Genomic DNA, 11,032 nt, shown 5'->3' with positions numbered 1-11,032 from the left:
TAGTATTTTGGTTCGATGTGTCTTGACTATAGACCTCATACTCGGAGTATAAGGTATATGGTCCTGACCACGGTTATATATAAGACTTAATTGATATGACACATTGAGCCATATAATAGATTGTAAATAGTCTTACATAAGTCTTATCTAAATCGTGGTTCTGACGTAGTACTTTTATCGACATTATCAAATGTCGAAGGGATGATAATAAAATATGAGTATAACTGATAACACTTTTACTTGCTGTAATTCATATCACAGTACACCTAACTACAAATTAATTCTAATTATCTGTATCATAACTATCATTTTTTAAAAATTTAAATTCTTAAAGCAGAAATAAAAATGAAACTAATTTTTATTTGAAAAATAAAGTTAAATTTGTTTTTTTATATCCCATGAACTAACTGTATACTATTTTAATAATATAATTTAGTAAACTTGGTAATCGTGAAAAATAATGGCTTATAGCTCCGCAGAGGAGCTAATCAGGAGTGTAATTTGTCCGCATGTGGCTGTTTTATGTTCAGAAAAAGCACAAGAAATATGCCGTAAAAACCACTTAAACTTTTGTGATTTATTAAATCCATTTGCTCAAATAACTGATGGTAGATATATAACAATGTTAGTGTTAAAAATTTGACATACGTTAAAATTTTAATGATTTTTTAGTTAGCTTTAAAGATGCCAGTGGAACTCCTGTAAATATTCCTAATTTAAAAATATCTTTTTCTAATATGAATAATGAGCCTATACCGTTAACTAAAGAAAAAAGTAGACTTTTTAAATCTGTCAATGTTATTAATGATCCTGAGAGTAAAATTATCAGAATCGGTAATATCTGTACATATTTTTGCTTTAATATAAGTGTAATTTCTGAAATGTTTCATAGGAGAACGCCAATTAACAATACCGGAGAGCACTCCATGGTTCAACAATTGGAGAAAAACTTTTTTGCAATTATTGTCAGTGTCAGATCATGAATTTACAAAACATTACTTAGGATGTATGAAAAAATACTTTTTAATTTAAATTAATAGCCAACTTAATCAGTTTTTGTCAATTTATTTAGGTGTTATAGTAATAAGTTCTTTTGATGAAGAGCAAGTTAAAGTATTAACTCAACAAATCCAACAATCAATTTTACCAAATCAAAATCCTTCTTCACCAAAATGGTTTCATACTACAGTACTGCGTTATTATGTTGTATTACAAGAAAATTCAGATTCTGATTTAACAGTGTGAGTTATAGTAGACTTATTATAGATATATCAAGATTAAGAAAAGTGAATAAATATAGATTTGGAGAAAGCGTATGACAGAGTACTGAGAGACGTTTTAAAGTGGGCATTAATGAGAAAAGGAGGAGTCCCGAAATGGTACATTACTATAATAGAAGATATGTATGTTGGTACTTGTACCCGGGTAAAAAGTGTAGGAGGAGTATCAGAAGGTTTTTGGGTAAGAGTAGAAGTGCATCAAGGTTCTACTTTAAGCCCTTACGTATTCTCTATAGTGATGGATGAAATTACTAGAGAAATATAAGGAGAGGTGTTGTGGTGCATGTTGTTTGCTGACGATATAGTGTTATTAGGAGGAAATTAATCATAGGCTAGAGGTGTGGAGATCAGCTTTTGAAAAAAAGGGTTTAAGAATAAGTAGGAGTAAAACAGAGTATATAGAGTACAAGTTTAATAAAGGAGAACACGAGGTAGGTGAAGTAAGGAGACCAGTGACAATAGACGAGGATGTGATTGGAGAGGTAGAATGTTTTAAGTATTTAAGATCAGTTGTGCAAAAGAGCGGTGGTATTGACGAGGATGTAAGACACAGGATTAAGTGCAGGTAATTGAAGTGAAGAGAAGCGTCTAGCGTCTTATGCGATAAAAGAATTCTAATTAGGCTGAAAGGTAAATTCTACAAGACTGTAATAATGCCAGCTATGATATATGGTTCAGAGTGTAGGGCAGTTGATAAGAAAGTAGAACAGAGAATGAGTGTAGCAGAGATGAGAATGCTTAGATGGATGAGTGGAGTGACTAAAAAAGATGGAATAAGGAACGAGTCTATAAAAGGGAGTATAAGTGTAGCATCAATTGTGGATAAGATAAGAAAAAGTAGACTTAGATGGTTTGGTCATGTTATGAGGACAGAACAATCGGAAGCTGTAAGAACAGTTATAGAAATGAATGTTGAAGGAAGAAAAGGCAGAGAAAGACCAAAAAAGAGATGGAAGGATGCTATTGAATGCGATTTGAGGACAGCTGATATGAGCGTAGATGATGTGTTTGATTGTGTTAAGTGAAAGTTTAGGATAAGGTTGGCCGACCCCAAGTAGTTGGGATTAAGGCGAGGAAGAAGAAGAAGACAAGTGAATAAATAGTCAAAAAGTGGAAATTTATATTAATATACAAGTTTAATTAGTAATGGATCATGTCAGTTGTCTTACTAATTGAACATCTATCTAAATTTAGTGTATATTCTTTTAAGCAACTGAAGATTTGCTATTTTAATAATATCTGATAAAAACAAAATTAATTTTTTCTTCAAATTAACTATTTTTTATATTGCCACCAGTTTTTATATTACAAAGTAATAAATGTATTTAAATTATAAATATTTAATTCTAAAAGCCGCCAAGGTATTCTGAGTAAAAAATTGCAAATACACATTAGACAACAAAGTTAACATCATTAATGTTAAACAAAGAATGATACTATTTTAAATTAAAACTATATTAAAATATTTTTAATTTAAAACTAATAAAAAATTTAAACTCAAAAAGCCACAAAAAAAAATGTAGCTTATTTAAAAATGAGTGTGTATTTAGTGTTAATAATGGTAAAATTATTCCAAAAATATGTATCTGAGTTTTTTTATTATTTCTTTTGAGGCTTTTTGAGTGAAATATTTTTAATATAGTTTTAATTTTAAATAATATAAACCATAAGTGATCAAATTTTATTATATAAAGAATGATAACCTTCCTGAAAAATATTAACTATATAAATTGTTCTGTTTGAATAGAATATAAATAATACTCATTCAATTAATCACAAAATTAATACAATATTGTGAACACTTTTTTTTTTTTTAATTGCATATCATTTTTGTCCTTTTGGTTATTAGTTACTTTTTTAATGTTTTGAAAGTAATTCTGTAGTCTTTTTCCAAAATCTGATTAGACACATAAATGCAGTTTTCAAATTACTAATAATATTTTTAGAGAAGGGTGTTTTATATTACAATATTAAACACTTTTCTTACCATACTAAAATATTGCAATAATTGACCAATCAAATTTTGATAACAGCTTCAGTAACACTATCGTAATTCTTTAGGGGGTTATACATTCCCTAGTACAATGATTAGCCACTCTTTTCTTTTTTTATGTTATTTACCTTTATGCATGTTGTATATTTTTTATTTTTGGCTTATCATCTATCAATTAAAATACATTTATAATAATAAAGTAATAATAAAATTATTTCAATAATAGCCAATATAATTAATAATTTGAACTGAATTTTTTTTAGACCAAATAAAATTATTGAAACTTTGCAATCAACATATGGTCATAGCAGTTGTTACCTTCTTAGAGTAAATTCATTAAAAGAACCAAAAATTCAATCATCAGATGAAATGTGGGATTACTTAAATACCTCTTATGACCTAGACGATAGTGAAGAAAACCACAACAATAGTGGAGAATTTGAAAATAGCTTAAATTATAATGAAGATTCTATATTACATCCATTGAGTCCACAAGAATACAGTAAAAGTATTAGTAATAATACAAAATCTGTTAGTCCAAAAATATATGGAGCTTATTTAAATTCAGATGATTATATTAACATTAAAGAATTGACTAAACATTTTATAACAAGGTCATTAATACCTTATATTGAATCTCAAATACAATCATTAAATGAATCGGTATTATGTTTGTTTTATATTAACAAATAAGACTTCCTAATTTTGTTTAAATAGCATCATAATTAAATTTTTATAGGTCATCAATAAAAAAGGTGTTAGTAGATCGCTTCTTAGTGCAACAAAAAGATGGTTTAGTACTAATAAACCTACTGCAGCTACTGTACCAGCATCAGTGATGTTAATAAAGCTAAAATATTATTTAATACTTATAGATTAATGTATAAATTTTGTTAGATATACAAGTGATTCTCAAGAACTACAAACAAGACGTTTAGCTGATCTTTACATGATTTTGGGTGCTTGGTCTCTTGCATTTCCACTTTATCAAACAGTTAAAAGAGATTTTAGTGCTGACAATGCATGGTTGCTATATAGTGGCGCTGTTGAAATGGCTGCATTATGTGCCTTACTTTACCCCAGTATTTGTGATCATCGCAAGGCTATAGAATATGCCAATGAAAGTATATTAACATATTTAAATACTTGCAGGTAAATTAAGTTTAAATTCAAATTTATTATTTGTTGAAAATAATATGTTGGCAATCAAATTACAATTTAGTAGTGTACTTTTCAAATTATTTATTTATACCTATAGATCTCCACAGTTTGCTACAAGATCTACTCTTTTGATGTGTGAATTACTTGTAAGCCGCGAAATGTATGGTGAAGCAGCTAAAATGTTTATACAAATGACCAATGAAGACTCAGATCTCCGTAGTGCAATATTACTTGAACAAGCAGCTTATTCATTCCTCCAAGCTCAAAAACCTACAATGTTAAGGAAATATGCTTTTCATATGGTACTAGCTGGACACAGATATTCTAAAGCTTTACAAAGAAAACAATCCTTAAATTGTTATCAACAAGCTTATCAGGTAATATAGTCTTAAAAACATTGAATACTCACATTTTATTTATTCATACTTCTGCATTTTATGTTAAATATATTACATTGACTATTATTTGAAACATATAATATTTATTCTCTATTAGTTTTTGTGAAAGTTTTTTTAATATAAAATAATTCATAAGTTATTTATTTGTTTTAAGGTTTTTGAAGGTACACATTGGACATTGGCAGAAGATCACATTCAAACAGCAATTGGAAAACAAGCGACATTCTTAAAACATATTAAAGAAGCAACTGATGCTTATTCTAAATTACTAGCTAGAGCATCTAACCAACCTCCTGAGCAGCAAGCAACTTTATTAAGAGATTACTTAAATATAAAACTAGTAACTTTAATTGAGCTCACCAATATTTCAATACTTTTTTGATGATAAAAACTTTATTTAGGAATATGCATCTGGAAATAGTTATTCTTCAACTATTGATTTAGCTCTGCCACTGATTGATCAACAAAAAGTAAAAATACTTTTAAACTCTGATAGTGTAATTACTAAACCATACTGCTTTGATGAGGATTTGTTAGATACAAGATGGAATAAAATGGAAGAGGATCTCATTACAGAAGCTAGAGGGATTCCTCCATTAATATTTAAGCCAACATTAGCATATTATGGTAGTAATTCTGTTATAAAACAACAAATTTATAAAAACGGTATTTATTAACGAAATATGTATATTGTAGTAGTGTTTCTATAAAATATATATAAATCTGTTTATTTTATAGAATTAGTTCAAGTTCAAATAACATTATCCAACCCTTTAAATATATCTCTTAGCATTGAAAACTTATCATTAACATGTTCATTTGTAAAAGATTCAACTTCAGTAGAATCTCAAGTATTAGATGAATTACTATTAGCCCCTTCTAGTACTACACAGGTAATTCCTAATCTCTTCTTATTTTTATTCTATTACAATGTCATAAATAGTTATTATTTTATTAATTATTATTATTTACTCATAGTAAAGTTTAAGGTCAGTTTGGTTACTTTAAAGATAGAAAGTCTTAATTTCCAAACTTTTTTGAAGAATATTTTATTAGTTGCCATTAAAGTTTTCAAGTGTTACTTAACAAAAATTAGTAACAGTTAACATAGTCCATTGCATAAATCTATTAACTAATGGGTTAAGCCATCAACTACTTTATCTATTATTTAATAGATTTATGGTCTTTTGTATCCAGGGATGTGAAATGGCTTATATAATTTTTTCTGAAATACAAAACAAATTTAAAAAGTTCTTAAATTTGATATTTTTTGGAATCGGTTATATTAATCATTTAAATTTTCTTCAAAATTTATATTTAGATTAATTCTTTATATCAATTCCTGGTTATGTGAATTAATATAAAAAAATGAACTTCCCTGTGAATAGAGGATTAGAAATAGTGTTGAATGTAGTAAGTGTCTATGCGCCACAAGTAGGATGTGATGAAATAGACAAAGAAGTGTTTTGAAGAGAGATAGATTAGATGATGCAAGGATTACGTGGTAATCCTGTTTTGCAGTAATAGGTGGAGATATGAATTGACATCTCGGTAATGAGAAGAGAGAATATGAAAGAGTATGATTTTAGTGGGAAGAGCGAGGCTAGTTAAATAATCCTGGATTTCGCAGTATCCGTACTGTGATTAATACTTATTTTAGAAAGAGGGAAAAACGTAATATAACTTATATGAGTGGAAATAACAGATTACAGATTGATTATTTTATCTGGAAGAGAAAGTGTTTAAAGCGAGTAAAATATTGTAAAGTTTTCTCAGTCGAGAGTATAATAATAGGTATTGAATTTATGGTGTAGTAATTCATATGTAGCATTCATATTTTAATTTGGAGGGCTTAAAAAAATTAGTTACACAAAACATTTTTTTAGTTTTATTATAAAATATAAATTTTTATTACTATCATTTTCCGTGATTTCAACTACATATGAATATTATATGAGGAAAATCGAGGATCCGGTGGAGGATATTGAAAGGGGAAAAAGAAAAAAGATTTTAAACAGTAAAGAGAGAATGGTTTAGAATGTTGAGGGAGACATTAGTGTGCGATAAGTAAGGCAAAGTTTAAGAGGTATGACGAGTTGTATGATAAGTTAGGAACAAATATTGAAAATTACTATATCAAATAAATAATTTTAATGATCTTAATCATTGACAAATAGTTGTTATTATATACAAAAATAATAAAATTAATACAGAAAGTTGAAATTCTCTAAAAAGATTTGAAGAAATTGTATAATAGAGTTCTGAGAGAGGTTTTAAAGTAGGAATTCATGAGAAAAGGAGTCCAGAAAAGATACATTAATATAATAAAGAATATATATGATGGCACTTTTACCAGGGTAAAAAGTGTGGGCGGATTAACAGAAATATTTTAGGTAAGAGTAGAAGTGCACCAAGGTTCTGAATTAAGCCCTTACTTATTTTCTATAGTGATGGATAAAATTACTAAAAGTAGGTGAAATAAGGGGATTAGTGACAATAAATGAAGACATGACAGGAGAGGTGGAAAGTTTTAAATATTTAGGATCAGTTGTGCAAAAGAATAGTGGTTTTGACGAGGATGTAAGACATAGGGTTATGTACAGGTAGGTGAATTGGAGAGTAGCGTCTGATGTGTTAGCGATAAAAGAATTCCAATGAGTGTGACTCAGAGAGTGACTGGAGAAGATAGGGTTAAGAACGAACATATAAATGGAAGTATAGGTGTAGCGTCAATCGTGTATAAGATGAGAAACACAGAATTAGATGGTTTGGTTATGAGGAAAGAAGATTTGGAAGCTATAAGAACATTTATGGATATTAATATTGACAGAAGAACAGGTAAAGGAAGATCAAAAAAACAGATGGAGATATGTTATTGAATGCGATATGAAGACAGTTGATGTGTGTGTAGATGATGTGAGAGATTGTGTCAAGTGGAAATTTAGGATAAGGTTGGCCGACCCCAAAGGTTTTGGATTAAGGCGAGGAAGAAAAAAACTTTTAATTCTGCCAAATTATTTTTTTAATGTTCAAACTTATGTATAAAAAAAATTACTTATGTATATTTTTTAGATTGTTCTTGGATTAAAAGTCAATAATATAGGAACATTAACAATAACTGGTATTCAATTTGGTTTAATGATACCATCAGTTTTAAGTGATGATTCAGTAAAACGATTTATAAATGGATGGCAACCTTTAAAAATGCTGAATTCAATAAAATTAGATGTTCAATCACCAACTGCATCATTGAAAGTAATGAACTAAGGAAATTGTATTATTTTGTATTCTAACAATATTGATGTATATTAAAGAAAAAAACTAAAATTATAATTGTATTCATATTTTTTATTTTTAAATTTTTTCTATATATATCAAATAATTTTTTAGATAGTTCTTAAACTTAGAATCTATACCATATTTAGGTTTCTTTTTAATGTTCAGTAATTTGAAAATAATCAATACAATCAACCACAATCACGAGTTCACTGGTAAAATTACACAGGCTTAATTAAATTTAAAAAGTTATTAACATAATATATTAGAGCAAAAAATATAAATCAAAATTTTATTTAATCAAAGGTTTTAGTATTTATTAGAACACACTGTAACATAATAACATAATCTCTAGTGTACTCTTTAGATGAGGTATATTTATACTTTTATTTTTTCAGGTTGACTTCCTGGGTAATCAAGTTAATTCATACATTGGAGAAATGAATGTTATAAAACTTAATTTAGAAAATAATGGATCTTTACCTCTTAAAAAAATATTAGTTTCAACTTCTATACAAGATTGTTTTTTTTCTGAATCTGGGCTTTTTGGTAGAAATAAAAGTATTCATTGTTTACCATTTCATATTTTCCCGGGTTCAAAAAATTCAGTTGATTTTTGGTTTACTAGTCCTAACAAAGATCAATTCAGTGTTGATTTATTATTTTATTATGAACCTCAAATAGAGTCAAAAAAACAAGAATATAGACTCTGTAGAGCCAGTTGGAAAATGACTGCCAGACCGTGTATTCAATTAGCTGCATCGGCACTATTTACAAATCAAGCCACTGAAATGCTTAATTTAAAAACAATTATTCAAAATGTTCACAAAGTAAAAAAAAAAAATCAATATAACTAATTTAAACCTTTTCATCAAACAATTCAATTTTAGGGGAATGATGTTGATAAAGTGAAATTAAAAAATATTTTTTTACTCAGTTCAAATTGGGAATTAGCTAAAAAAGTGTTCCTACCTGGAAGTCTTAAAATTCTTGAACAGCAACAGTCATGTCACTTATTTTTACAAGCTTGTCGAACAAATCAAAGTTTAGTATCAAAATTAAGCTTAGATGAGGATCAGTATATTCTGACTAATATTTGTGAAAAATTTGTTTCTATTACTAAGCAACTTTCATCAGAAATAAATAGTACTCAAAAGTATGATAGACACAAAATTATACCAGATGTATCAAAATGTATTGATCTTGTTTTGGCCATATTATGGCAGGTAAACTATTTGAATTTTTTTTCTAACAATATTAAACATACCGAAGAGTAGTAAAAGAAACCATAATGATCTTATGAGAGGTAGAGTTTTTGTATTAATACATTTTTCCATTAGTATCTTGTAGCTACTTGCCATTTTTAAGTATGTTAAATTTTGTTACAGGAAAATGTTTCATTTTGCTTTATTTAATTATTTATGATAGATCTTTTGAGTACTAGAAAAATAGAAATAACTGTGATAAAATAATTAATTGAAGGAAAATAGAATATTTACCAGTAATGAAATTAGGCATACTTAAAAATAATAAGTATTTATATATGAAATTATTTTTTGAAAAATTAATTTCCAAAACTGTCTCCAACAAGTAAGAACATTCTTGGAGGGGTTTGGATCTCATAAACTCTGCCCCATTTTTTTAATATTATATAATAGTTGAGGCTAAACTTGTTAGTCTGCAAAGAGATGGAAAAATTTTCATTTGTTCCTCCCACTCTTGAAATAAAATCTTAACTATAAAGTGATACATGAATCATGAAACATTCATTTTCTCATAGAATAATAATAATTTTGGAAAAAAAATGCTTGTAATTTTCAGTTACATACAATTCTAAATTTATCAACCATTAAGTTTTTTTTTTTTTTGGTTCATTGAATGGTTCATGATTCACGGATCATCTTGTGTATACCTGCCCATAAGATCAGTATAGTTTCTTTTGGCTCCTCCCTTATACATCTTAGATGACTTTAATAAGTTATGTATGAACTATATTCTTAGATGATAATTAAAGATCATTCCAACCATACTAGAATTATTAATGGTATTCATAGAGTGTGTTTGACTAAATTAAATACAATGGTTACCAGTCCTGAATTTAGCTGTTTAAATATTTCTAAAAGTATTACTAAACCAATGGGAAGGCTGAAAATATTTGGACCTGATCGTAATATTAATCCATATGATGGTACACCGTTACCCAACGACACTATAGATTCTTTAGAATCACCTATGAATCGATTGCTTAATATTGCACTTTCTCATCCTAATATTGTAACTCATTCTTTTATGGAGAAAAAGTAAGAATACTTTTAAATACTTATATATATAATTTCTCATTATATAATGTTTCTTATATTTAGAATTTGTATTGTATCCATTATAATAATAGTTAAAAATTGTGTAGAACACAATATTGAAGTTAAGTTAAGTACTGATACAAGCAACTCTAAGTAAGTATTTTTAATATTACATAAAATTCTATTCGAAATTATAATCGTTCAAAACTTTTTATAATAAATTCTAAAAATTGAATTTTTTTCAAATAGACCTGATATTGATAACCAAAACTTTTGTTGGGTCGGTGTTATTGACACAAAGCCTTTTATAATACCAGTAGCAGGAACCCATAAAATCCAAATGAAAGCTGCTGTTGCATCTCAGGGCTGTTACAAAGCTACATCAAAACTCAATGTTTTTGCACGCCCGCATCCACCTGCTCAACATGATTTCCTAATCCAAGTTGTTTCTTCTTCTTCCTTGTTAATAGTGAAAGACTCAAAGTCTGAAATACTTAGTTAATGCTTACTACTTTTCTACTTGGGTTTTTTTCACTTTATCTTTTCTTTAAATATATTTATATAATTTATTTATTTTTTTTGTTAGGTATATTATTTATTATGAATCATTTGTTTTTAAATGTA

The 11,032-nt window shown here is 27.7% G+C and overlaps 1 protein-coding gene across 1 annotated transcript; it reads left to right on the top strand.

Annotated features, from left to right (window-relative positions):
- Positions 1–258: 258 nt before the first annotated feature.
- On the top strand, positions 259–11,029 carry LOC126893562 (trafficking protein particle complex subunit 8). The gene is made up of 17 exons (XM_050663884.1): positions 259–608; positions 673–834; positions 893–1,006; positions 1,073–1,241; positions 3,537–3,936; positions 4,013–4,113; positions 4,171–4,425; positions 4,532–4,811; positions 4,987–5,172; positions 5,234–5,498; positions 5,571–5,725; positions 7,905–8,087; positions 8,507–8,938; positions 8,999–9,334; positions 10,110–10,408; positions 10,472–10,561; positions 10,658–11,029. Exons 1-17 carry the CDS (start codon positions 461–463, stop codon positions 10,908–10,910), a joined length of 3,828 nt encoding a protein of 1,275 aa, XP_050519841.1. The 5' UTR covers positions 259–460; the 3' UTR covers positions 10,911–11,029.
- The last annotated feature ends 3 nt before the right edge of the window (positions 11,030–11,032 follow it).

Source organism: Daktulosphaira vitifoliae, unplaced genomic scaffold (assembly GCF_025091365.1).
Source record: "Daktulosphaira vitifoliae isolate Bord-2020 unplaced genomic scaffold, ASM2509136v1 Scaffold_1, whole genome shotgun sequence".
NCBI classification, from domain to species: domain Eukaryota; kingdom Metazoa; phylum Arthropoda; class Insecta; order Hemiptera; family Phylloxeridae; genus Daktulosphaira; species Daktulosphaira vitifoliae.
This window is presented reverse-complemented; position numbering and strand designations above follow the sequence as displayed.